Source organism: Osmia bicornis, chromosome 1 (assembly GCF_907164935.1).
Source record: "Osmia bicornis bicornis chromosome 1, iOsmBic2.1, whole genome shotgun sequence".
In the NCBI taxonomy this organism is placed as follows: Eukaryota; Metazoa; Arthropoda; class Insecta; order Hymenoptera; family Megachilidae; genus Osmia; species Osmia bicornis.
In genome coordinates this window covers 1,607,064-1,633,982 of record NC_060216.1, presented here as the reverse complement: position 1 = coordinate 1,633,982, position 26,919 = coordinate 1,607,064, and the positions used below count along the sequence as shown (strand labels likewise).

General features: G+C 36.9%; 3 protein-coding genes across 3 annotated transcripts in view; 1 reads left to right on the top strand and 2 right to left on the bottom strand.

The window, feature by feature from the left end:
- The window catches only part of LOC123988295, a 51,984-nt gene extending 46,959 nt beyond the window's left edge, over window positions 1-5,025 (top strand). Inside the window, exon 3 of the mRNA XM_046287693.1 lies at window positions 4,906-5,025. Coding sequence (XP_046143649.1) covers window positions 4,906-5,025 — 120 coding nt within the window. The remainder of the gene's footprint in view (window positions 1-4,905) is intronic.
- Window positions 5,026-9,778: 4,753 nt separating this feature from the next.
- On the bottom strand, window positions 9,779-11,488 carry LOC123988294. The gene is made up of 2 exons (XM_046287691.1): window positions 11,315-11,488; window positions 9,779-10,561 (listed from the first exon to the last, which is right to left on the bottom strand). Exons 1-2 carry the CDS (start codon window positions 11,486-11,488, stop codon window positions 9,779-9,781), a joined length of 957 nt encoding a protein of 318 aa, XP_046143647.1.
- Window positions 11,489-26,032: 14,544 nt separating this feature from the next.
- On the bottom strand, window positions 26,033-26,620 carry LOC123988291. The gene has a single exon (XM_046287689.1). The coding sequence runs from the start codon at window positions 26,618-26,620 to the stop codon at window positions 26,033-26,035; it is 588 nt and encodes a 195-aa protein (XP_046143645.1).
- Window positions 26,621-26,919: the final 299 nt, after the last annotated feature.

The following is a 26,919-nucleotide window of genomic DNA, read 5'->3' as shown; positions in this document are numbered from 1 at the left end:
AGGAGTAAGAGGAGGAAGAGGAGGAAGAGGAAGAGGAGGAAGAGGACAATATGGAAAGAACAATCCGATAATTATATTCAAATAAACGAAATAAAAACAAAGTACTATGGTTTGTTTGTTGCACATCCTATCCTTACCCTCAATTATAATATAAGTAAATACAATATTATGAATACATAATTTTTTATATATAGGTGTATTTAAAAAACAGAAATATTATTAATAAAAAACATAAAGTAAAATAAATACGTATTTAAAAAATAAAAACATATTGAAAACAAATTTTTTTTGGAAATTGGTTGTTTTTATGTATAAAAGAACATAGGTTACAAGTTACATTCCTTGCTTGCTCTACTAACCAAATTAGTAAACGTATTCACGAAGAAATATGTATAGGCATAAACCGAATTTATACTTTTACATGCAGCTAACGCTTGACTTTTGCCATGATTCCACGTTAGCAGGCGTTCTCCTTATACGCCACCTTCTAACCATTAGCTGAACTAAATTTGTCACGTGACTTGCTCTGTATTATCCACAAAATGGCGGAACTGGTCTGTGGGAATGCTTTTACGGGACTACACTTTTCGTCCTTATTTGGCAACAAATGAAGACAAAATAGATCTTAATCTGCAGGTAAGGGTTGTGGCTAGAGCGCTGCACTCATGATTTTAATCACTGCACTCTTTTAGTGGCCTAAAAATGCTTCGATTCCGCGACTGCATTTTGTCGATTTTTTCCTCCACTTTGGACGCTTATATTACTAAACATGAACATAATCCTACGAAAACATGAGTACAGCGCCCCGCATTAGACCTTCCTCTTTCGAATAAGCCCTCACTCAGCCCCAAATGTTCTCATATAAGGACGAAAAGTGTAGTCCCGTAAACACGTTAGAATGTAGCAATCACGTTAAAATCTTGTGAACATTAGTCCATCTTTCTGTAGTTTGTAAAATAAAGACTCTAGCAGCATATTAACTTACACTCTACTGCACAAAGCGTCAGCCGATCCAACCAGGATCATTATTACCTGATCGGAATGATAGTGTGAAAGGGATGGATGGATGAATGAATATGTATTTAAACGATGAAACTAAGGAATGAGAACCCTTATAAAATCAAACGTCGCGAACGTTCGACCGCCGTTCGAAAATCAAGGGTCGTTCAAAGCAATAAACACTATTGTATTAGAAATTCTAAGAACTGCCTAGTGTAACATCCAGCAGGAAGAAGAATAAATAGGAAGAAACCTTATAATTAGTATTTCTTAAAATATTTATTCATTTTTCGTTTTTTATATAATTAAAATTTGTAACAGTTCGTTTTTATTCATTATTGTACAACGTTGATTTAAATAATTATATTCATATTTAATAACCAAAAATCTTATATTTATTAATATTTATATTTAACACAAAAATTTTTATACTCCAAAATATACGTCGATAATTGTCGCGTCGATAAAAGATCGACGCAGCGCGCGGAATAAAAAGATAGAGACAGCAATAGCGCGTAGAAAGAGATAGGAACAAGCGCAGAGTAGAAAGAGACAGCAACAACGCGTAGACAGAGATAGCGATACGCACGGAGTCACGTACGCGCAGGTCAAAGTCCAAACATTTCCGGTATCAAAAGTACGGGTAGAAAAAATTGCTACGTCAGCAGTTCTCCGGTATAAATACGAGCGTGCCGCGCAAAGATTTTTCACTTCGATTCTGAACGTAGTCCGACACGGGTCTATGGTACGATTTTTATATAAAATTCAGTAACCTTAGATTCTTTTGTCGGCAAGGCGGCAAAGGTTCCGCGTCAGACCCGGAGCGCTGAACTATCGGTTCGCAGCGGTTCTCCTACGTGTCAGGTTCGCAACCAAGCTTAACGAGCGAGCGAAAGCAGAAGCTCCTTGGATGCAACCTATCAGTACACTGGCTCTAGAGCGACGATACCGTCTTGCAGTGTTCGCTACCAAGCTTAACGAGCGAGCGAAAGCAGACGCTCCTTGGATGCGGCCTGTTCAGTGACGGCTAAGTTGCCCAGAAACCGAACTGCGGCCGAACGAGCTAGCTCCTACAGCGTCAGAACGGATCCTGGTCAAATTTCCGACAAATCATTCATTTTCTTTAAATCATATTTAATTATAAATTCAAGTTATAGATTTAAAGTTTTATAATCGTATCTAGAGCCGCGTTTACTAATCAATTTATTTTCCTCTGTATTTTTATTTTAGGTTGAATTATTTTTGTACCTAATAATCTGATTTTCTTTTATTGTATTTCATTTTTTAGCACAAACACGATTGTTATTTTCTTTGTATTTTTCAATCCAGGGCGTACTCATTGTACCTTACTAATACTATTATTTTCTTTTTGTACTTCAAAAACAGGGCGCAATATTTGTTAATTACATTAATTCAATTCATTATTTAATTACATCAATTCATTATATTATTTAGTTACATTCAATATTTTTTTTTTTATATTACTTACCTTCTTTATTATTACATTATAACCAAACACAAGAAACACATTTTTTTTAATAAACACACATATTTTTGAGAAAGGAATTAACGTTGGATTTTACTCCTTTACCGCGTGCCACCCGAACCTATAATCCCTTCCTTTATTATTATATTATATAAAAATACGAGTCGCCTTCTCTTAGGGAACCGCTCTCCCTACGCGTCGGTGCAGCAGCGTGCTCGCGAATAATTCCGGGACGTTACAGTTTGATGGGATCTGTGATACTTACGGCGCAACGGCTTTACGTTGTCCTCGTCATTTTGGTGTTGCTACTGCTGTGGCTGTTGTTGCTGCTGCTGTGACTGTTGTTGCTGTAGCTGCTGTTGCAGCGTATGCACCTGGCGGTGCAGCAATTCCTGTTGGCGCTGGTGTTGTTGTTGCTGATCTGTTATTTGCTGCCGCAACTGCAGCATCATGTTCATCATGGCTTGTTCTGAAAGAAAAAGGAGAAATATATACCTTACATCCATATTTTTGAATCATGCAGTATATTTATTTTCAATTAAAGTTGAAATTATACTTACGGTTGTTTGCTTGTTCGTTATCCATCTGTTTATGAAAAAAAAAAAAAGAAAATGTTATTGTTACAGTTAATGTTACAGTTACCGGTTGATAGTTGGAATGCATTGTTAGTATGCATTCTTACGCAAAAATTAGACAAGTTAACTCGTAGAGCTTGGGAACGCAGCTTGGAGAATGATCAAAAGCCAACATTTGTTGATCTCATTAGCTTTTTGGGAAAGCAAGAGCGGGGAGATGACATAGAAGAGCTTAGTGTTGCGAAAAATAAGTTAGGTAATCATTTGAATGTTGATAGACATACACATCGTAATGAGAAACGATTCAAGGCTCGTGTACAAACATACGTCGGTACACAGCAGCGGTTAGAATGCCCAATTTGTCGGGGAGATCATCACATTTTCACTTGTACCAAATTCTTAAAGTTGAATACACGCGATAGATTGTCTTCTGCTAAAGATAAGCGATTATGCATTAATTGTTTACGGAGCAATCACATAACTAGCAACTGCACGACGTCGGGGTGTAAAAAATGCAAGCGAAAACATAATACACTTTTGCATTTCGACAATTATCATACACCAAGCAACGATGATGAAGGCAATGAAACAAAGCCACTTCCTGATATTTCTAATGAAGAAGTACAGAAAGGCTATGCAGTCACGTATGATTCGGAAGTATTGTTAGGGACGGCACGAGTAAAAGTACTAGATAGCAACAATCGAGAACGAGAGTGTAGAATATTGTTAGACGGATGTTCATAGTGCAATTTCATTTCGACTCAATTAGCAGAAACTTTGAAGTTAGAAAAAGATAACATTGATTTACCATTTGCAGGATTAGGTCAACTTACTACGCGCGCTAAGTATCGAGTTAAAACTAAAATCAGATCGAAAACAAACAACTTTGAAGCTGAAGTAGAATTTGTAGCATTACCAACAATAACAAGCGTGTTACCGTCGCGACAAATTAACCGACGAGCTATTACGATTCCGCGAAACATTAGACTAGCAGATTCTGAATTTGACAAACCAGCAGAAATTGACGCGTTGATAGGAACGACGTTATTCTATAAATTAATGAGCAACGGACAAATTCGATTTGAAGACAATTCAAAATTGACACTGCAAAAAACATTATTAGGCTGGATAGTTGTAGGTGAAAACGAAAAAATTAATCATACCGTAAACCCCAAGGCGTGTCACTTAATCACTTCATTAGAGAATCAGTTAACTCGATTCTGGGAGGTAGAAGAAGTCCCGTATATGTACTCTACGGGATCGATAATTTCTCGCATTTAAGACTCTAGAAGAGTCTTCGAAACATCGAAAGGATTCGCATTTTAATAATTTAATGATTAGAAAAGTTTAAAAGGAGAGGATTTATTTTGTTGACAATTGGATTCAAAATTTGCAAAATTATAGTTATAGATTATAGTTATATTTATAGATTTTAAATCATCATATAATGATATAAGAATTAAAAAGAAAGGATATATTTTTTAGCAATTGGATCAAAAATGTATAAAATTGCAGTAGATTTTAAAGTTTGAAATTTTATAATGTATTATGTAATAATGGCGGTAAATAAGCATTAATTCTTTCCACACAAGCTTCTTATTAGCGTTGGATTAAGGAGAAATCTAAGGGGGATTAAATGAACTATTATTTATAAATTTTCTTTCTGATTTATTACCTGCAAATGTTTCAATTCGTATTCCTAATTAATTTAGGGGGTTGCTAAGGGGAAAAACTTGAAAAGCTCGGTTTTTAACCTACCATTTACTATGTTAATAAATATTGAACAATCCTTTCCTTACTGTTGCCCCTCCTTTATGATATTTAATTTGATTTATCTTTATCTAGAATAAATCGCAATTCCTGAACCATGTTTATCAATCATTCGGGCCCAAGAAATCTAATTCAATTCTGCTTCTTATTGAAAATATCAATATACATTTATTAACATTATATCTGACGAGATAATCCCGATTGGAATGTCCGTTAAAACTTTGAATTATTCCAAGCAGTTCTAACAAGGGACATTACCCAATCGACACACGCCGATTTTAATGCCCTTTGAGTATGATATAGAACTCGAAAAAATATTTGACACGTATTTTTTTTTATTGGCCATCGTCCATGATGGAGTGAAAATAGCCCCCAAAGTTGGGGTTGCAAAACATATTTCCTTGAATATTTCAGGAACTATTAGGTGTAGGCGAAAAATTCAAGATGAAACTTGTGTGTTTTTGAACAGCAAATTTTTCTATGTAGTCATCTTTTTGATAAATTTATTTGTTTAAAAAATATATTAAAAAATAATCAATTTTTGTCATTTTTTTTGGTAAAATGTTGATCTATTTTCATAAAAATTTTAAAATACAAGCAAACTATACATCTTGACAAAGAATGTGGATAAGTTGGAATTTTTAAGTTCACCGTCATAGTAGATATTATTAGGTTGCAAATTGTACTCACATCTCGACTCTGCTGGCCCTCTATAGCGATGTCTACGTTTCATTTTGATATAAATATGTGTAATATCATTCAATTAATTTACACTATGCTTTGTTAATCGCTTCATGAGTAGTGGAAAACGGCATGACAAATAAAAGTACCGGCAATCCCCATCGTAAAAGAGGTAAATACAACAGACGTGAGGAATCTTACTGTACATTTACTTTTATACCCTGCTGTATATTTAATCCTATCCTCGAAATAACAAGAATAGATTATTTTTCAATATATTTTTTAAACAAATAAATTTATCAAAAAGATGGCTACATAAAAAAATTTGCTGTTCAAAAACTCACAAATTCCATTTTGAATTTTTCGCTTACACCTAATAATTCAAACATGCGCATTTTTCGCCTACACCTAAGAAAATATGTTTTGCAACCCCAACTTTGGGGGTTATTTTCACCCCTTCAACATAGACAATGGCCGATAAAAAAAATACGTGTCAAATATTTTATTGAGTTCTATATCATACTCAAAGGGCATCAAAATCGGCGTGTGTCGATTGGGTAATGTCCCTTGTAAGTAGGTACGGCAAAAACGGCCTCAGTATTTACATTCCTTATCTCGAACTGGAGCCATTGCAATTGGCTCGATGTCTAAAGAATTTTTGCATACAGATTTTCTTATATTGTACTGTTCGTTGCTGGTAAGTTGCCGTCCAATCAAATTCGTTGACCTACCTCCAGTCACACGTATTATGTTTATTGGCCAAGGCTCTTACATCCACAAATCTATCGCATGACGAACGTCGCTAAGGACAGACATTGAAACGGAATGAGATGAAGCGATAGCATTCGGACGCATTGACGTAGACGTAGATTCGGGGTTTACATTATTAAGAAAACAGCAGAGTTTTTACACTTCCCATAATGTAATTTCCGTAAATTTTGCATAATAACAACTGTTGTCAAGAACGAGTATTATAAAAAATCCATTAATATCCCGAAAAAGTCGCATGTTTATATAGTTAAATGTATCTTCCGCGAATATGGAAATTTTACGCCTATGCAATGTGACGGCTGACTTCTCAAGTTACGGGTTCCTGGAGGGGATTTGTTGGAATGAACGCACAGTTCCCTTGCCCCTCCGTCGGATCAGTTTGTCTGTGCTCGACAACGTACCAGCAACGAACAGTACATTTATTGGTGTGTTTATTCGGTGCGTAACTGACACCTGACACCGCGACCGTTACTCTGTTGAGGTTATTCTTTTCTATTTCGCAGTAACGGCCGTCGGCATAATCCCTCAAGGTGATCGAATGTGCGTTATACCAAATTCAAATCTAACGACAATTTATTATATTTTATATATTTATTATATGATTCCTGGAGAATTGTTGTATGACTAATTCACCGCCAACAAAAATATCCCAACACAAACATATCCTAGTCATAGTTCCAGCTCATCTAGCCTCCTGTACTCAGTTAGTCATCCTATTCCTTGTACCTTGATATCTCATAGTCATAACTCATCTAGCTTCTTCCCCCAGTTATTCATCCTGCCCCTTGTACTTTGCCCATCCTCTGACCACCGGTTACCCACGCTTACCCTATATATACATGTACCCCAAAACGTCTTGTCAGATTTTTCTGTAGTCAGTACCAGCGTGCGCTTCTTATCGTTCGTCTAATAAACGTCTTGATTTTAAAGTGTTGTACTTGACTCCCCAACCCGGAATTCAACAGAATATCATCGACATCATCCATGCAGTGAAGATTCGATGAAAGCGAAACGCACGGAACCGAACTGCAGTGCCGAACAAAAGTATTATGTTACGTTGCGCGTGCGACGGCGCAACGTAAAAGGAAAGAAAAAGAAAAGGGTGAAACTGCTGTTTCAATTAGATGATTGAAATGCAATTCCCTATTCTTTCTCCCCTATTCTGACGCGATGGTTGGTATCGCTGCCACCAGTCTTGAGCGGGTTAACGCTCTCGACAATTAAAAGACGAAAGACAAGTTTATTAAGATGTTAGAATTAGAATTTAGCTTATTAGTTCTTCGTTGGATTCGTTCAACGCTTTAGGTCCCGTACGGGTCCCTCCTTGAATCTGTATGTGAATGGTAGGCGTGTTTTAACTGAAAGGTGTTAGGTGTGTTTGAAATGAAATTTGAAACTGTTTAAGTAATGAAACTGGTTTAATTTTGAATAAAGTGAAGTGAATAACGATTATAAAATGCCAAAAATTGAGATCTGTATAAATTTGGAACTTGTTAATAATGAAAATACCAGTTCTTGCGAGTTTGACAAGGGTAAAGATGCTTAGTATAATGTAACAAAAATATATATAATAATATGCAAACGCTCTGATATCACACTTGAAACGGTATAAGTAGTATACCGGTCGCGTAAATGGTTGCTATTTCGCTTTCCTTCGAATTAACGTGAAATCGGCGTATTTTCGCCGTGAGAGTACACCCCAGCCGGAGATACTCTCGGCACCCTCGAAAGGGCTGGACTAAGGTGTCCCTTTTGATATTATAGAAAATAGAAAACGAAACCGCAACAACCGAATAGCAATAATAGCCGAAAATAATAATCGATACCTCGTACGATGGAACGATCTGATCGGAGATACTCTCGGAACCCCGAAGGGCTGGATCAGATCGCCCGTTTTGCCAATAGGTAAACGCCGTGTTCAAAAATGGTAATAGGATCGATTTGCCGAAACGCTGTTTTATAAAGACAAGATAATATATTCGCTTGATGATCTGGAACACCAAAGAACGGTAAATTTTCGATCACTGCACTTGTCGCGGCGGAAAACGAATTATTCGGTCGAGTACGTCGACGAGAGACAAACGAATAACGAATCGAAGAAAAATATATTGATATTTAATTACGCGGAATGAAGTTAAACGGAATTATTACGCGAACAAACGATTTAAAATCAGAAAGGAAGATAGGAAATTAGGTAGAAGGAAGATTTTCGGTGCGCGTCAATGAGTCCTTGTTATAGCTGATGTACACGGTGCGAGAAATCTCGTACGAGAAGCCCTCGAATGCTACTCGCATGCGAGCTCGTATCGTGTACACGTTTCACGTGCGTGCACGCATATTAGCACGCAGGAGCTCGAATCGGTTTCCAACATGTTGGAAATTTGGCGAGCTCTCGTTCGTGGCACGCACGAAAATGAATTTGGGAAGAACGACAGGCCAAGCAGGCTATGTGCGTTCTGTCAGCGTGTTTCCCCTTCTTAAGGGAAAGTCTTTTAACTTGGGGGTGTAGTAAACCAAAGGATATACAGTGGCCAAAATGATGTTAGGTTCACCTTATTTTTGTGGCATCAAATAATATCTGATGTAACATTTTTTATTTTATTTATCATAATTTATTTTTCCTAAGATAATTAGGAGAAAACATAATTTAGTTTCATAATATAACATAATAATAAGCTTTTTATTATAAAACATTAAAATTTATGTGCGAAATAAACATAGTTTCACTTTTAAGAATTATGTCCACTCATTCACATTATCGAATCTAAAGTAATTGTTACCACAATTATTGGAACAAATGCTAGTGAAACAATAGCAAGCATCGTCATATATTTCCGAGCATGAAAAATGAATTTTTATTCCGTCTGTCGCTGTGAACGTTGGAACATCATCTCTGCAAGAATGTCAAAGTGGAACGATAATCAAATGATGACTTTTGTGCATCTGTATGAATCACACCCCTGTCTATGGAGATCTGATTTATCAGATTACAAAAATCGCGACAAACGGCAGAGTGCGTTGGAAAGTATCGTGGCTGAAATGAATATACCGAATTTTACATTCGTCGATTGTAAAAATAAAATTAAAAATCTACGTTCTCATTATTGCCAAGAACTCAAAAAAATAAAAAATTCAATAAAAAGTGGTGCTGGAAGCGATGAAGTATATAAACCTTCGTTACCATGGTTCGCCGTTCTAGACAGTTTTCTACGACCACTTGTAACACAAAAAACAGTATCAAATTTGGAGGTAAGTAATTTATTATTTCACAAAAATTTATTAATTGATTTTAAAAAAGAGGTTTTCTGTTTCATTTGTTTATATACATATATACATGTTCGTAATTAACTAAAAATTGATACAAAAAATGGTGCAAGAATAAAAGAAAATAACAATAAATGAATTAACTTCCAATACTAATTTATTATAATCATTAAACAAAAGGAAGACAAAAACATTATATTGTCAGGTCTTCAGATATTTACTAGGTCTTCAGTTAATTAATCATTTTTAGTTGCCACGGCACTGCACCAACTCCATTAAAATATTCACAATACTCGTTGCGAATATTTATTGCGTGTCTTGCTGGATTATGTGCAAACCGATCTGCATGTACACTTGGTAATCCCCGTGTGATTTGTCTCCAATGACCCGAGATAATTTGTCCAAACTCTGTGTCCTCTCTGTCGATAATTTCTCGAGGCCAATAATTTTCATCTTTGCATGTTCGAAGCCAATTGTGCAAGGAACATGCAGCAAATATAATTTTTTCAACCTTTTCTGGTTGAAGTTTAATGTCGTTTTCAAATATTCTAAACCGCGCTGTCAAAATACCAAACGCATTTTCAACAATACGTCTGGCTCTGCTAAGTCGATAATTGAAAACCTTTTCCGAGATACTTAAATCTCTTTTTTTGTAAGGCTTCATTATTCGGCTTGTCAACGGGAATGCATCATCCGCAACTATTATTCCATTTTCCGGAATATTCAGACTGTTTTCGGTGAGTGCTGTGTAAAAGCTAGAATTCCGAAAAATTCCACCATCTGAAAAGCGACCTTTAGCTCCAACATCAATATATGTAAATCGATAGTCATCGTCCACAAGCGCCATTAGTACTATACTGTACTTTCCTTTATAATTATAATAATCAGATCCACTGCTGATGGGCAAAATTATATTTACATGTTTTCCATCTAAAGCGCCAATTACGTTTGGAAAATTCCAACGATGTTCGAATCCGCGTTGAATACGCTCCCATTTCTCAAACGTAGAGGGTACCTGTAATAAAGTAACATATTAAACATGATAAGAATATATATTTTTCATTTTTAGATTGTTGATCACACAAATGTTACTGAAGACGACGAACGAAACCAAATAAAAAACGTTTCAAATCATACTACAATTGTTGATCTAACAGCATCAAATGAAAAAGATGTTAATGTTTTGGAGGAACCAGTAACCCAAGTTGGGACTATGTTTCAGCAACAACCAACGAACCATGAATCAACTATTTACTCACAACCAACATTTTCTGGACACTCTAATTCAAGAAACAAAAAAAGAAACAGAGATAGTGACGAAGCTGATGAAAAATTTCTATCATCAGCCCTACATAGATTAGAAGCTATTTCAGTCAATGCAATCGCGACGTCGAAAAAAACCGAATTTGATATATTCGGACAAAGCATTGCTGCGCAATTAAATAATATACCGTTGGAAGATGCGCTTCAATTGCAGTTGGAAATCCAACAGTTAATTACTAGAAAGCGTATAAATTATCGTATGCAGCTATTAAACAGACAATTACAGCAAAATAGTAATAATAGCCCTTCTCAAAACAGTCATTCTCCCGTTCCTAATTATGTAATGAGCAATACACCAGGAACTGCCAGCACTACTTCCGATTTTTCTCAAGATTCTATCGATGATTCTATATCCTATTTTCAATTACTTTAATTTTATATATTTATCAAAATGTTCATAAAATAAAACAATACATAAATATTATCCTGTATTTTTTACACTTACCTGTAAATATTCTTTCAAAACTGTTGTCAAGGCATCACAAACTTCAGGTATAAAACGGGATATTGTAGTACTTGGCACTCGAAACAGATACATCAAACTACTAAACGAGTCACCCGAACATAAAAAACGTAATGTAATTTCTAATTTCAGTTTTGATGACAGAGGCTCACGCATATTTGTCCACTTTTTTTCAATAAGTGGGTGCACTTTTTGCAATAAAACATCAAATTGCTCTGGACTAAGTCTAAATATGTTTCGAAATGCAGCCACATCTTCGTTTCGCAATTCTTGCACTAATTGATCAGATGCTCCAAAATATCTGCGTCTATCGATCCAGTTTTTTACCCACACTCTTTTTTTTCTTTTTTGTTTGTATTAACTTTTTAATTATATAGTCACTGAACATGACGCTAACTACAGCAAGACCTTCATTCACAGAGTCCATTTTAAGTACTGAGCTCGAAACGCATTGGAACATCCGATTTATTTCTCGAACCGTGTCAACGCCTTCACGCATACAAGTTTCGAGATGCGAGCCTCGAACGCTTTTCACGCACGAGATTTCTCGCACCGTGTACATCGGCTATTAAGAATCCGACGATTTCAACTACCACGGCACTTTGCCTCGCTACGCGGAGGTCTTTACCGCAGAGGAAAACTATCGCGATTTCCGAACAACTCTGTCTCTCGGACACACGGGCTCCCGATCACGTACCTAAACGATTGATCGATCAAGAGTGACAAATTTTGCGCGAGATCGACGGTCGAAGGGCCCGTCGCGCGATCATCGTCCTTGGAGGGGACGGTTTGACGAATCGTGGCACGTTTTCGGTAGTGTCGCGTGTCCGGTGATTGGCTAAGACGCGTGAGCTAGACGAAGATACTTCATCCCCTTTCTTTGGTGTTCCTTTTCTTTCTATCTCGTCGCCATGATAGTTTCAACGGTTTCTAGAAACTACGCAGTATTTTCCTTTATATGTGTAATTATTAAATGGTGGATTTAGTTGATTGTTAAATGATTAACTATTAAATACTATTGATTTGATTGAAATGCAGAATGAGTTTGAGATGAAAATATATAATTTAATAGATGAAACCGTCATCCGTATATTTTCCCTTAACAGGATCAAAATTATTTACTTTCCTGATTTATAACAAAGATCTTATCGGTATAAAAGCGGATGATGCGCTCACGATAATCGCAATGCCGTGGCAAATTATGCATTCATTAACAATCTATTCGCATAATTATTTCGGTGGATTCGGCATTTCGCTTTCTATGAATTTAAACATTCCTTCGAGAACGTTCCTTTGTTCAAAATTTGCCGTTGTCGTTAGGCAGTTCTTAGAATTTCTAATACAATAGTGTTTATTGCTTTGAACGACCCTTGAGTTTCGAATGGTGGTCGAACGTTCGCGACGTTTGATTTTATAAGGGTTCTCATTCCTTAGTTTCATCGTTTAAATACATATTCATCCATCCATTCTTTCACACTATCATTCCGATCAGGTAATGATGATCCTGGTTGGACCGGCTGACGCTTTGTGCCATAGAGAGAGAAAGAGTCTTCTTAACAAAGAAGTTATTACGGTTTTCCCGTTTCTACGCAGTTACCAAGGGAAATTCCCGGAATGCGAAGCACTGGCTAACTGCGTAGCGCTGGTGTTATGCTAACGGCTCTCTCTCTCTCTCTCGAGCTAGCTCGAGTTTTTGTACGTGGTATTAAACTGTATTGTATTACTATGGTTGGCGACGATAGTTTCAAGGAGGGTCACGTAAACTATTGTAAAAGAAGGAAATAGAAATGACCTTTCCTCGTGTACCTCGCATGAGAAATTCTCGGAACCCAAGGGCTTGACAAGATACACGATTCCAGGGTAGAGTAGAATAAAGAAGAGAAAGCGATAGAAGAAGTCAAAAATAGAAAAGAATTAAACTCAAACTCTTCCTTGTACACCCCTGCATGAGAAATCCTCGGAACCTCGAAAGGCTTGACAAGAATGTACAAAGTAGAGGAGGAATGAAAAGATTGGCGGAAAAGTGAAACACCCACCTCACGACCCTTACATGAGAAATCCTCGGAACCCCAAAAGGGCTTGATAAGGGACGTAAGGCGGATAAATTTCAAATTTTCCGCCGGGGCGTAACAATTACATAGTATAATCCGAATTTCTATGTAACATCCTGTATAAAGTTTTAAAGTATACGATTTATTATTTAATTCTTTTTGCTGCACTTCGGCTTAGATCACCAAAAACTTTTGGTTAGAATATGTCAAATCTTATAGTTTTCGACCTGAAACATTCGAAAATGTAAGTTAAAAATTTAAGAAACTAATGGTTTAAAAAATACAATTACGTAAAATTGTAAGTATTTAACATATTTTTGCAAGTTGTTAAGCTATGTACAGACAGTGCGAGGCAGACTCGCGAGGCTGCCTCGCGAGGCGTGCCTCGCGATGTGTATACTTGCCTCGGTTTGAGGCTGCTTCGCTCCGAAGCAGCCGCGCAATGAGCCGATGATCGTCGGTTTTTTTGGCAAGATCAAACATGCCTCGCAGTTCGTTGCACGCTTCGTGTGGACACGTACAAAAAATGAATAGTGAGCAGTGCCTGTTTCTAATCGAAACGTACAAAGAGTATCGAACATTATGGGACCCGAAAGACAAAAATTATTACAACAATATTATCAGAGAAGATAATTAGAGAACAATAAGTGCAATTGTAGGCAGACCTGTAGCCGAAATTAAAGCCATTTTATATAATTCTTTGATCCACCATCGTCGCTGTCGTTTCTCTGTCCTTTTATTTCTTAAAATTCGATGAATCACCATAAATGAAAACGCTGCAGTAGCCGATGTTGATTCCATGGTTGCCTCGCAGTTACTGTTGGCTCACCATGCCTCGCGAGATTGCCTCACATACTTTACTTAAAGTCGCGAGGCGACTCGATCGAGGCAGCTAACGGTTGAGGCAGCCTCACGAGTCAGCCTCGCACTGTCTGTACATAGCTTTATGATGCCATATTGCTTCTACTCATATAAATGGCTTGGTTAGGTTAGGGCTATATGAAATTTTACGGTCACGTTAATACAAAATAATTTTTATACATATACAGAGGTGCCCAGTTAGGCGTCCGCATTTTTGCCCACATAAGAGTCCGTCGTTATTCCCACCAGTTCTTGGAAACAGAACCTCGGAGTGCATTTCGCGCGTATCGAATATTTATCACCAGTTTTCAATTGTTATGGTAGAAGTCAAAGGCTCAGGATACTATTAGGTGTTACAATATTTTGCGCTACAGTTTTAAGAAAATACGATATTAAAAATTGTTTTATTTTCATAAACACATATTGCATAAGTATGATATATCAATACTAATACGAGGGCAATCCAGAAAGTAAGTTTAACACTAGATTTACGGACCGAGCCAATTTGACTCATTAAAAATTTTATCACTATATATATAAAACTTTAATATTACTTTTTAAAAACATACGTTGGTTTTTAGTTAAATAATAAAATATATGTAAACGTTCATTCCTCTTCCCCGCAGACCCCTTCATTTCGCATTATCGAATGTGGTATACCTATTTTCACGGTTGTGAGCCAATTTGACTCATATAATGGTTTAACAATTAATCGCATAACATGAAATTTATTGGTCCTATCAGGCCTGGGCAACAGTCAAGTCGCACGTGATTTGTTTCTCTTCTCATTTGGCATTCCTCACATACAATATTTGTGTGTATGTGGGAGCCATTGCCACTTGTTTTCGTTACTTCGCTACATTATTAGCGACTTCTGTCATCATTTTGATTTATACATCGCGTGTGAGCAGTGCAGTGAAGTAATATATAATTTATAATTTTATAAAATTCATTTTTTGCCAGAAAAATTTGATCCACAAAGGTAATTTTGTAATTTATTTGTAAAAGGTATTACAATTGATATTTATTTTATCTGGTTATCTTGGGTTTCTATTATGGGAAAAAATCAGAAAAATTGTCTTTTGTTGAAAAAACTAATCAAAATAAAGAAAGACCAATCAGATAATGAATCGGATGCAATTGATATAGACCAATGTGATAACGAAATTGAATTAGAGGAGGAAGTCTATAAAATTGAATCTTCAAGCAGTGAAGATGAAGATTTTTGTTATATAGCTCCTAACAAAAAAAGAGCTAGAGTTATTTCTGATTCTGAAACCGAAAGCGAAGATGAAGTTTTTCGTTACATAGCTCCTAGTAAAAAAAGAGCTAGAGTTATTTCTGATTCTGAAACCGAAAATGATTTAGACGCTATCGATACATCTTCTGGTAAAGAAATGTCAACCGAAAAAGCTGCTGATGGGACTTTATGGGAAACATTGAACGAAGGCAGAAACGTAGGTAGATCGCCGATTTATACCATATTCAAAGACGTTTCTGGTCAAACTGCCTATGCTAAAAGGCATATTATGCTTGGTTCGGCAAGTAGCGCATTCAATTTGATAATTGACGAAGGTATGATGGCGTATATAAAATCATGTACCGAACTCGAAGCTCGGCAAGTTTTGAATAATAAGGAATGGACGGTTACAAAATCACAATTGTGGGCCTTTGTAGCAATTTTATTTGCTAGAGGAGCATATGAGGCAAAAAATTTGAAGTGTTCATGTTTGTGGTCTGCGAAGTGGGGTCCGGCTTTTTTCGCCCAGACAATGTCTAGAGATAAATTTATAGACATACTTCGGTTTATACGTTTTGACAAAAAAAATGCACGCAGTGAAAGACTGAAGACAGACAAAGGGTATAGCAGGATAAGATGGTCAAAAGTGCCCTTGAGCCGATTTTACTTCGCAATGCACCATCCGATAGCTTATCCCAAAAAACCATGGTACACCAAGTTTCAACCCTGTACCTCAACCGGGAGGGTAGTTACAGCGTAAGAAAGAAAAAGTAGTTTTTGCCATATTTCTCCTATTTAACATTATGCAAAAAATCTGCAAAAATTCTACAATATTCTAGACATGTTTCTTTATGATTGTGAATTTTTTCAGATTTTTCTGTTGCAAATCCTAGGCGTGAAAAATCAAAAACGCAAAAAAAAGTCGAAAAATTGAGATTTCGGGTAGAAGCTTTCGAGCGACTAGATTTTTACTTTCACAGTAGTTAGATATTAGCATGACTATTATCTCCAATTTTTTTCAAATTTTTAGGTGTGGTGCAACGTACTTACAAAAATCAAAAACCGTCATTTTCAGCATATTTTGTGCGATAACTTGAGAAATACCTTCAATTTTGACATTTCCTTTATATAATTAGTGGATTGTGAGATTTTTAATATTTTTGTGTTGGATGGAGCAAGATCTAAATGGAATGACTGAAGTTATTGTAAATAATTGAAAATTACGCACCTTATCTTCTGAAATATTAGAAAGTTTTTCAACGAAGCCGATAGGTGAGTGGTTAAGGTCTCCAACTGCGGAGTCGCTGGAAACTTTTTTGTCGCAGGTTCGCGTCCCATGAAGATCCAATTGTTTTTTATCATAAAATCATTTTTTTTTAAATTATTAATTACATAAAAATACACAATAATCATTTAGTAATGTATGAAAATGGTTTTAAAATATTTTATCAATAAGCATACATAAAAATAAGTTGTGCACTACCGATTTTCTGATTATGTATTGTTCTAATTACGGATAGGTCCCAATATTTTCTTACTTGAAAGGCCACGTGGTTATAGGTTTATGATGGATATGGAAAGCAATGTATATTTTACCTTAATTGTAATGCTGTTATCAATAGTGCACAACTTATTTTTATGTATACTTATTGATAAAATATTTTAAAACCATTTTTCATACATTACTAAATGATTATTGTGTATTTTTATGTAATTAATAATTTAAAAAAAAATGATTTTATGGTAAAAAACAATTGGATCTTCATGGGACGCGAACCTGCGACAAAAAAGTTTCCAGCGGCTCCGCAGTTGGAGACCTTAACCACTCACCTATCGACTTCATTGAAAAACTTTCTAATATTTCAGAAGATAAGGTGCGTAATTTTCAATTATTTATAATAACTTCAGTCATTCCATTTAGATCTTGCTCCATCCAACACAAAAATATTAAAAATCTCACAATCCACTAATTATATAAAGGAAATGTCAAAATTGAAGGTATTTCTCAAGTTATCGCACAAAATATGCTGAAAATGACGGTTTTTGATTTTTGTAAGTACGTTGCACCACACCTAAAAATTTGAAAAATATTGGAGATAATAGTCATGCTAATATCTAACTACTGTGAAAGTAAAAATCTAGTCGCTCGAAAGCTTCTACCCGAAATCTCAATTTTTCGACTTTTTTTTGCATTTTTGTTTTTTCACGCCTAGGATTTGCAACCGAAAAATCTGAAAAAATTCACGATCATAAAGAAACATGTCTAGAATATTGTAGAATTTTTGCAGATTTTTTGCATAATGTTAAATAGGAGAAATATGGCAAAAACTACTTTTTCTTTCTTACCCTGTAACTACCCTCCCGGTTGAGGTACAGGGTTGAAACTTGGTGTACCATGGATTTTTGGGATAAGCTATCGAATGGTGCGTTGCGAAGTAAAATCGACTCAAGGGCACTTTTGACCATTTTATCCTGCTATACCCTTTGCCTTGATTTCAAAAATATGGGAAAAATTTATAGAGAATAGTCAGGCTTGTTACAAACCTGATGCAAACATAACGATCGATGAGCAATTATTCCCTACTAAAGCTAGATGCCGATTTACGCAGTACATGCCGAATAAGCCGGATAAATTCGGCATCAAATTTTGGCTGGCATCTGATGTTAGAAGCAAATATCTTGTAAACGGTTTTCCGTACTTGGGCAAGGATGAAACCCGAGGATCAAACATTCCCTTGAGCGAATTTGTAGTAACTAAGCTTGCAGAGCCATATTTAGGCTGTGGACGAAATATTACCACAGATAACTTTTTTACTAGCATTTCACTTGCAACAAAGTTACTTGCAAAGAAAACTACTTTGGTTGGCATTATACGTGCAAACCGAAAAGAATTACCTAAAATTGCGAAAGCCAAGAAAGATAAAATGACACAGTTTTCTACAAAACTGTATAGATCTGAGAATTGTACCCTGACCATTTATAAAAGCAAGCCTAATAAAAAAGTTTTACTACTAAGTACAAAACATAAAAATATAACAATTGAAAAAAATAAAAAACTTGTTCCAGAAACAGTAACCTATTATAATAGCACCAAGTACAGTATTGCCACGAAATAAGCAAGTGGCTCGGAACCGAACCGATGCTTATTTCGAGGGAGGTAGCTATTCGGCTTGACTTTGTTCTCGAAACGGGACGATAGAGAACGCGAGGTAGCGGCAAATCATAAAGTGATCGGCCGAGCAGCGATGTTATTTTTTGAACAAGGATAGAAAGCATTATATACATATATTCCATCCTTCTTCTACTAACCGATGTCACTGCTCAGTCAAGCGTGAAATTTATTACCCTAAACATCGGCTTCGCGCTTTCATGGACCTCTCACTCATTTCTCGTACCTCTCACTTTGCGGGCGACTTCAAACAAAGAAGAGGGGATAGCGACTTGCTTATTTCGAAGTCGAGACCACTTGCTTATTTCGAGGCAATACTGTATGGCGTTGATGTACTTGACCAAATGGCCCGAAAATATAGCGTTAAAGCAAGTTCACGCAGATGGCCTCTACAAGTTTTCTACAACATTTTAGATTTAGCAGCTATCAATACTTGGATTCTGTATAAAGAGACGACTCAAGTAAATATTTCACGAAAAGATTTTATTTTCCAATTGGCTGAAGAGTTAAGAAGTAAATATAGAGAAGAAGTCGAGAACACTTCCATTCCAATGACAGAAATTCATGCTACTGACGCACGGAAGAATTGTCAAGTTCAACAATCATGCAATCGTGCAGGTACCAGTTTTTACATTAAAGTAGTATAAACTCAAAAAGTAATTATTATTAAACTTATTTATTTTTACAGATCAAACCAGGGTGTACAGCATGATAGTTGAAGATATTCGGTATCGTCTCAACCAAATTGTATACATAATGTTCGTTCAATAATTACTGTCAATTATATTATAAGTGTACGCGGTTCATGTTCTACTGTAGTATTTTATTAATAAAAAAGGCTTGTACTTTACTGGGTAGTATTTTAATACTTTTTTCTTTAAATATTCATTCACTGTTTATTTACTAATCTAACCAGAACCTAACCGTTTAGTATTTTTATATGGAAAAAGGTGTAACGTACGGAACTTTATTTTCCTGGGATTTCCCATCTTTTATTTTTCCTTCTCACTTATAGTTCCTCACTCCAACGTAACATATTGTAGCATAAACATATCTTAATTAATTAAAAGTATAATAAATTTTCTACACTTGCACTATCAACCAAACTTTGCGTTTAAATTTTGTCAAGTACAATGCGACAGCTGACTATTTCTTTTACATTCAGAATAGAATATAGAATTAGCCAAAAGCGCCCTCTCGTTTTCATCGGCCTGCCCTGTATCTATGGGTATTACCATTTCGGTGCAGAAAAATCTGCTGTACTACCGACGCACAGTGCGTCGAGTATATGAACATAGTTGGACAAAAATCAGAATTTCAATTTTACATTAAGGGGGTAGACTAGGGTAATGCAGCGCGTTGACATTACCGGCAAAAATGGGCCTATTAATGGGTTTACGGGAATCGGTTATTTGTCCTTATACACATAGGGCCGGGTGAGGGCTCATTCGAAAGAGGAAGGTCCAATGCAGGGCGGTCAACTCATGGTTTAACGAGATTGTGTCCATATTTAATAATATCAGTGTCCAAAGTAGAAGAAAAAATCGACAAAATGCAGTTGCGGAATCGAAGCATTTTTAGGGCACTAAAAGAGATTTGTGCCTCAAACGGTCAGTTGACCGCCCTGCATTGAACCTTCCTCTTTCGAATAAGCCCTTATTCAGCTCAAGACCTTCTCATATAAGGACGAATAGCCGATTCCCGTAAAAGCATTCCCAAAGACGAGTTCCGCCATTATCTGGATACTACAGAGCAAGTAACGTGACAAATTTAGTTCAGCTAGTACTTATAAGGTGGCGTCTAAGTAGAAAGGCTGCCGATCTGTAATCGTAGCCAGAATCAAGCGTCAGCATGATTACGTCACTCGAACTGTGCTACGAAGGCAAGTGAAAAAGGCAACAACGCCCGAACGCTGAGTGAGACGCACTACAGCCATGCTGTCCTTCTCTCATTCTGCATGTTGAGATTGTCCCTTTTCGCTAAGATTTGACTGCCGTCCGCCTGGATTTTTCACAGCGCCGCATAACAAACCTCGCCTCATTCAAACTATATCATGTTTGGTATCATTTTAATCAGAAAAATTTCACCAATGCGCTAGTAAAAATTTCATTTAAAAAAAGTCAAAAATAAAAAAGTTTTATAATTGAATTAGTATTAGTCACACCGATATGTTTCGGCTCTTTCCTTTGATCATTGGACCTCTCGCTCTCTTCTCCACTGTCTGTCCCTTTCTACGTTCATGCTTGGCTGACCATCGCATATAATCCGAGATTCGTCACCTCGGCTGAATATATGAATTGTTGCACATATTCAACTTTTACTGTATAGACGCCAGGTCCCTCCATTTATTAGTTCTAATAGTACCATAGTACTTTTTTATGCAGAATGTTTCAAGGAGTTGACACAAGTAAAAAAAAAATGCAATTCCATTTAAATAAAAAGTGGATTTGCATTTTTTGAGTGCATCGTTCCATTCACAAAGAAAATGAAATCACAGAAAAATAGACATTATCATCCCATTGAACTTTTACATAAACAGCTTTTTCCTATCTCTTACCAAATTTAAGATATAACCCGTCCCAATTGCATGACGTATCCTGTATACTTTTATTAATTAAGAAACATTTATTTAAAAAAGTTAATAACTTTTTCCAAAAATAATTTCAGATTGCACGTTCCTTCGCTTCTTTAGAGTAGGCATATATTTTTCAGCAGCGAGGAGTGCTACGGTGCGCTATATAAAAGCCACGCGTTTGGTCAGTCACAATTTATCGGAGCGGGACAATTCTATCATTTGGGTTGAAAGAAGGATAACATGATCACCGTACATCTCACTCTAAACACGCGCCAATGTTTCGTTTTCGTTCTTCAGACGTATTGTTGCGATGCCTCTGGCGAGATGAGCGTTTGAATGTGTTTGTAAAAATACGTGTGGCGCTGTTGCCTTCCTAGATCGTGTTGCGCGCACGCTAGCTGAGAATTAAACCTTTCAAGTTCGTACCAGACCACGCAAGTGGCTCCACCAGGCCCAACGAAAAAACTACTGTAATACCGACGTCCCGAATCGGTGACGTCACGTACTGTGTCTACCCCCTTTACGAATTTGAAAGGTTTAATTCTCAGCTAGCGTGCGCGCAACACGAGCTAGGAAGGCAACAGCGCCTCAAGTATTTTTACAAACACATTCAAACGTTCATCTCGCCAGAGGCATCGCCACGATTCGCCTGAAGAACGAAAGCGAAACATTGGCGCGCGTTTAGAGTGAGATGTACGATGATCATGCTATCTTTCTTTCAACCCAAATGATAGAATTGTCACGCTCCGATAAATTCTGACTGACCAAACGCGTGGATTTTACATAGCACACCGTAGCACTCCTCGCTGCTGAAAAATATATGCCTGCTCCGAAGGAACTTGCAATCTGAGAATTATTTTTAGAAGAAGTTATTAACTTTTTTAAATAAATGTTTTTTAATTAATAAAAGTATACAGGATACGTCATACCATTGGGACGGGTTATATCTTGATTTTTGGTAAGAGATAGGAAAAAGCTGTTTATGTAAAAGTTCAATGGTGTGATAATGTATATTTTTCTGTGATTTCATTTTCTTCGTGAATGCAACGATGCACTCAAAAAATGCAAATCCATTTTTTATATAAGTAGAATTGCATTTTTTTTTACTTGTGTCAACTCCTTGAAACATTCTGCATAAAAAAGTAATATGGTACTATTAGAACTAATAAATGGAGGGACCTCGCGTCTGTACAGTAAAAGTTGAATATGTGCAACAATTCATATATTCAGCAGAGGTGTCGAATCTCGGATTATATGCGATGGCCAGCCAAGCGTGAACGTAGAAAGGGACAGACAGTGGAGGAGAGAGCGACAGGTCCAATGATCAAAGGAAAGAGCCGAAACATATCGGTGTGACTAATACTAATTGAATCAAAAAATTTTTTTATTTTTGACTTTTTTTTAGTGAAACTTTTACTAGCGCATTGGTGAAATTTTTCTGATTAAAATGATACCAAATACGATATAGTTTGAATGGGGCGAGGTTGTTATGGGGTGCTGTGAAAAATCCAGGCAGACGGCAGTTAAATCTTAGCGAAAAGGGACAATCTCGACATGCAGAATGAGAGAAAGACAGCATGACTGTAGTGCATCTCACTCAGCGTTCGGGCGTTGTTGCCTTTTTCGCTTGCCTTCGTAGCACAGTTCGAGTGACGTAATCAAGCTGACGCTTGATTCTGGCTACGATTCCAGATCGGCAGCCTTTCTACTTAGACGCCACCTTATAACTACTAGCTGAACTAAATTTGTCACGTAACTTGCTCTGTAGTATCCAGATAATGGCGGAACTCGTCTTTGGGAATGCTTTTACGGGAATCGGTTATTCGTCCTTATATGAAAAGGTCTTGAGCTGAATAAGGGCTCATTCGAAAGAGGAAGGTTCAATGAAGGGGGCTCAACAAATCGTTTTAGTCACATAACTGTTATAGTTACTTAAAATGTACTTGGATTCAGCGGGCGTATTTTCTCGATTTTTCCTCTACTTTGGACACTCATATTATTAGATATCAACACAATCTCGTTAAACCATCGGTTGAGCCCCCTGCATTGGACCTTCCTCTTTCGAATGAGCTCTCACCCAGCCCTATGTGTTCTCTTATAAGGACAAATAACCGATTCCCGTAAACCCATTAATAGGCCCATTTTTGCCGGTAATGTCAACGCGCTGCATTACCCTAGTCTACCCCCTTAAGGCGATGCGAGCGTCGAGGCCGAACTCCGAATTCCGCGTCGGTAAAACAGTCAACGTTTCATCGAAAATTAGGCTGAACAGAAACTGATTTCAGCGCTACCTCAGTTATTGCATCCAACTAACGGCATACTATTCTACGTCACTCTTCGCATACACCTAAATGACACACGGATGCTACGATAGCTATATGTATTATGTACGATGAATCAGACCAATTTTTGCGTGTCGCCGGAGAAACCACAGTTTCTCGAACGAGTTCGGCTCGCCTTTGATGTGGTGACAGCCGAGAATCGAAGCAGCCTACAGGGAAGAAAGCAAATATAAATACCCGTGTACGTGTGAAACAATACTAACGCAATCAAAATTTAAGATTAAAACCTTTTCATTTTTGAATTTTTTTTAATGACAATGTTACTAACGTATTTATGAGATTGTTCTGATTAAAACGAGATCAAGCATGACATAATTTGAATTATAATTATTTATTTACTTATTTATATCTAAATAAGTAAAAATAATGCAAATTATATGGTGTTTGGTCTTATTTTAATCAGAAGAACCTTACAATTACATTAGTAAAAGTTTCATTTAGCAAAAATGAAAAATAAAAAAGTTATTGTTGAATTAATATTGTTTCACTCAAATGTTTTTTTCGGGTCCTTTAATTCTCGGACCTCTTTCTCTTTCGCTATTTGTCCTTTTCTACATTCGCCAGCATTGAAAAACTCGCTTCAGCCGTGTTGTTCTTCCAGCATCACATTTTCGTTTCCTATTCATCCAATATTTGGGCGTAACGCAAAATCAGGAGAGTCCAGCATAATATCACATTCTATGCTGAAAAAACATATTAACTTATCTGTCTAAAAAAATTTTAATAACTCTGGCAACAGATTTGGTAATTATTGAGATTAGATTACACCTCACCGATTTTTATGAAATTTAAATATATTGTAAAACTCAACATTTTGAACAACTTTTTCCTATACATATAACCGCCGCTCGGCCTTAGTTTTCGAGATATTTTCGAAAAACTGTCGAAACTAACACATTGAATTCTGGCCATCCGTGTGCGTCCGTGAGAACGTACGCATTAGTATGAGATCGCCGCTTTTCTACTGTTTCTGCAGGCAACAGCACGGCGACCGATGACCAATATATATCTTGTGTACTTCTGCATTCATGATTTCAATAGCTATGATGGCAGCTGGGAATTTAATATAGCCTAACCTAACCCAATCTACTCTAGCTAATCAGTGAATTAAGTTAGGTTAGGGTAAAGTGATATTCTGATCGCCTAACGGCGACCGGACACATCTGAGATTCAAAATCATGAAAATTAATTAAATTTGATTTTTAAGCCCACCCGTAATATATGTATATATATATATTGATGTCGGTCGCCGTGCTGCTGCCTCCAAAAACAGTAGAAAAGCGGCGATCCCATACTAATGCGTACGTTGTCACAGACACACACGGATGGCCAGAATTCAATGTGTTAGTTTCAACAGTTTTTCGAAAATATCTCGAAAACTAAGGCCGAGCGGCGGTTATATGTATAGGAAAAAGTTGTTCAAAATGTAGCGCTTTACAACACATTTAAATTTCATGAAAATCGGTGAGGTGTAACCTAATCTCAATAATTATCACAGATTTATTTTCGGGGTGCTTTTCATAAGTAATCAGTATTTCACCAAATTGTTCAGAATATCAATTTTTATAACATATCAAAAAATCATTGAAATCGGGAAGGACGTATTTGTTCTTCAGTTTCACTAAAAAAAAGTATAATAATAGCAACAAAAAATAATGATAGTACGTTTTGTGACACATGGGTTGAAAATCGCTGTTAGTCGATAGAACGATGCGTGAAAAAAAAATTTACGCGTCGGAGTTCATCGCCTTTTCGAGATTCGAACTTCCCATTCGCCACGATACATTGTATCGTCGTCGATGGTTCGGTCAACGCACATATATTCACATATACGAGCTGCGAATGAGCGCGCGGTCGAGCACAGGAAACGAACAGCACCCTACAGAAAAAACGAGAAACTAAATTTGTCGTCTGCTTTACCTTTTTGACGTCTTTCGCGAGTGAATAAAATAATTTTTAACAAAAAAAACGTCCGACTTCGAAATGCCCTAAAAAGTGTAAAATAATTTCTATTTCATTTATACCAATATTCCATAGCTATTAATAATATCTACTTAATCATTAAATAGGATACTGTTGGGAATGGATGGGAATTACTCAACACGTGTCTATACTGTACGAGCCTTTATTTCCCGACACACTTCGTATCTGTCTTCCCAACGTTCTCTTGTTTTTCTCTCTTGCCAACCTTTTCCACTATCCCTAGGGCCGCTGCCCGCGCCCTCTAGGGTAGTGCCATCGTGCCGGGACGTTTTGTCCGTAGAGGAACTTTGTCCCCTACACCACACCCCTGCCTGCGATAGCGTCTATCGGTGGTTTATGCATATTGTTGTTTTTTCCTGTTATTACTTACTTTTTTTTTTTACATTAGTTCACATTAGTTCGCTTTTACTTACACGCTACTAGGAACTGTTACATGGCTGTACACTTACACATTTGTATACAAAAATAAAATTGCTCTCTTACGTACTAAAATGCACTGTCTTTTTTTCTTTGGTCAGTTCTTTGGTTTCCTTATCACTACAGTTAATTGTACTTAAAATAAACGCAGGCTTAAGTCTATCAATCGACACTTTCGCATCACTCTCACCTATTCTTATAGTGAAGGTCTTTGCCTCTCGTCTGACTACCGGGTATGGTCCATCGTACGGTGGTTGCAAAGGCTTTTTTACCATATCGCGCCTCACGAAAACTTGATCCGCTGACGCTAGATCCTTAAATACAAACACCGCCTTTTTACCATGGCTTCCGGTTTTTACTGGTTTCAGCGCTCGCATGTGTCGCCGCAATTGTTCTATAAACCGCGACACTTCCTGCTGTCCGTCACCTTCGATCAGGTCACCCGGCAGCCGCAACGTTTCGCCATACACCATTTCTGCCGTTTGTGCGTCCTCCTTGATGGTCGCACGAATTCCCAGTAACACGGAGGGCAAGGCTTCCGTCCAGCTTCCGTCACCGTGGCAACTTATTGCTGCCTTCAACTGCCTATGGAATCTTTCTACCATCCCATTCGACTGCGGGTGGTAGGCTGTTGTCCTGTGGTGTTCCATTCCTAGAACCCGTGCCAGTGATTTAAACACGCAGGCTTTGATAATTTCAAGTAAACAATATTCAACGGGAATCAACAAACCCATTGCGAATTAACTATACTGCAGTTCACGAGTAACCGCACTTAACTCGCACAGCTAGTGACCTACTGAGGTCTAGGGAGATTTTTAATAGTGCGTGTGATTCCCCTTTACAGCTTGCTGCTTACTTTGCGTTCACATAATTTTTTTTTGCGACAAATAATAGGAATTTCATTGTGTTGTGAAACTTTACAATATCATCACCGGTTATCAGTTATCGT

Bases quoted from the DNA above. Each gene is read 5' to 3' on its own strand.
- LOC123988294 (XM_046287691.1), bottom strand. From the start codon at position 11,488: ATGCGTGAGCCTCTGTCATCAAAACTGAAATTAGAAATTACATTACGT. The intron at 10,562-11,314 runs GTAAGTGTAAAA...ACTTTATTACAG, and splicing joins TTTTGAAAGAATATTTACAG to GTACCCTCTACGTTTGAGAA.
- LOC123988291 (XM_046287689.1), bottom strand. From the start codon at position 26,620: ATGGAACACCACAGGACAACAGCCTACCACCCGCAGTCGAATGGGATG.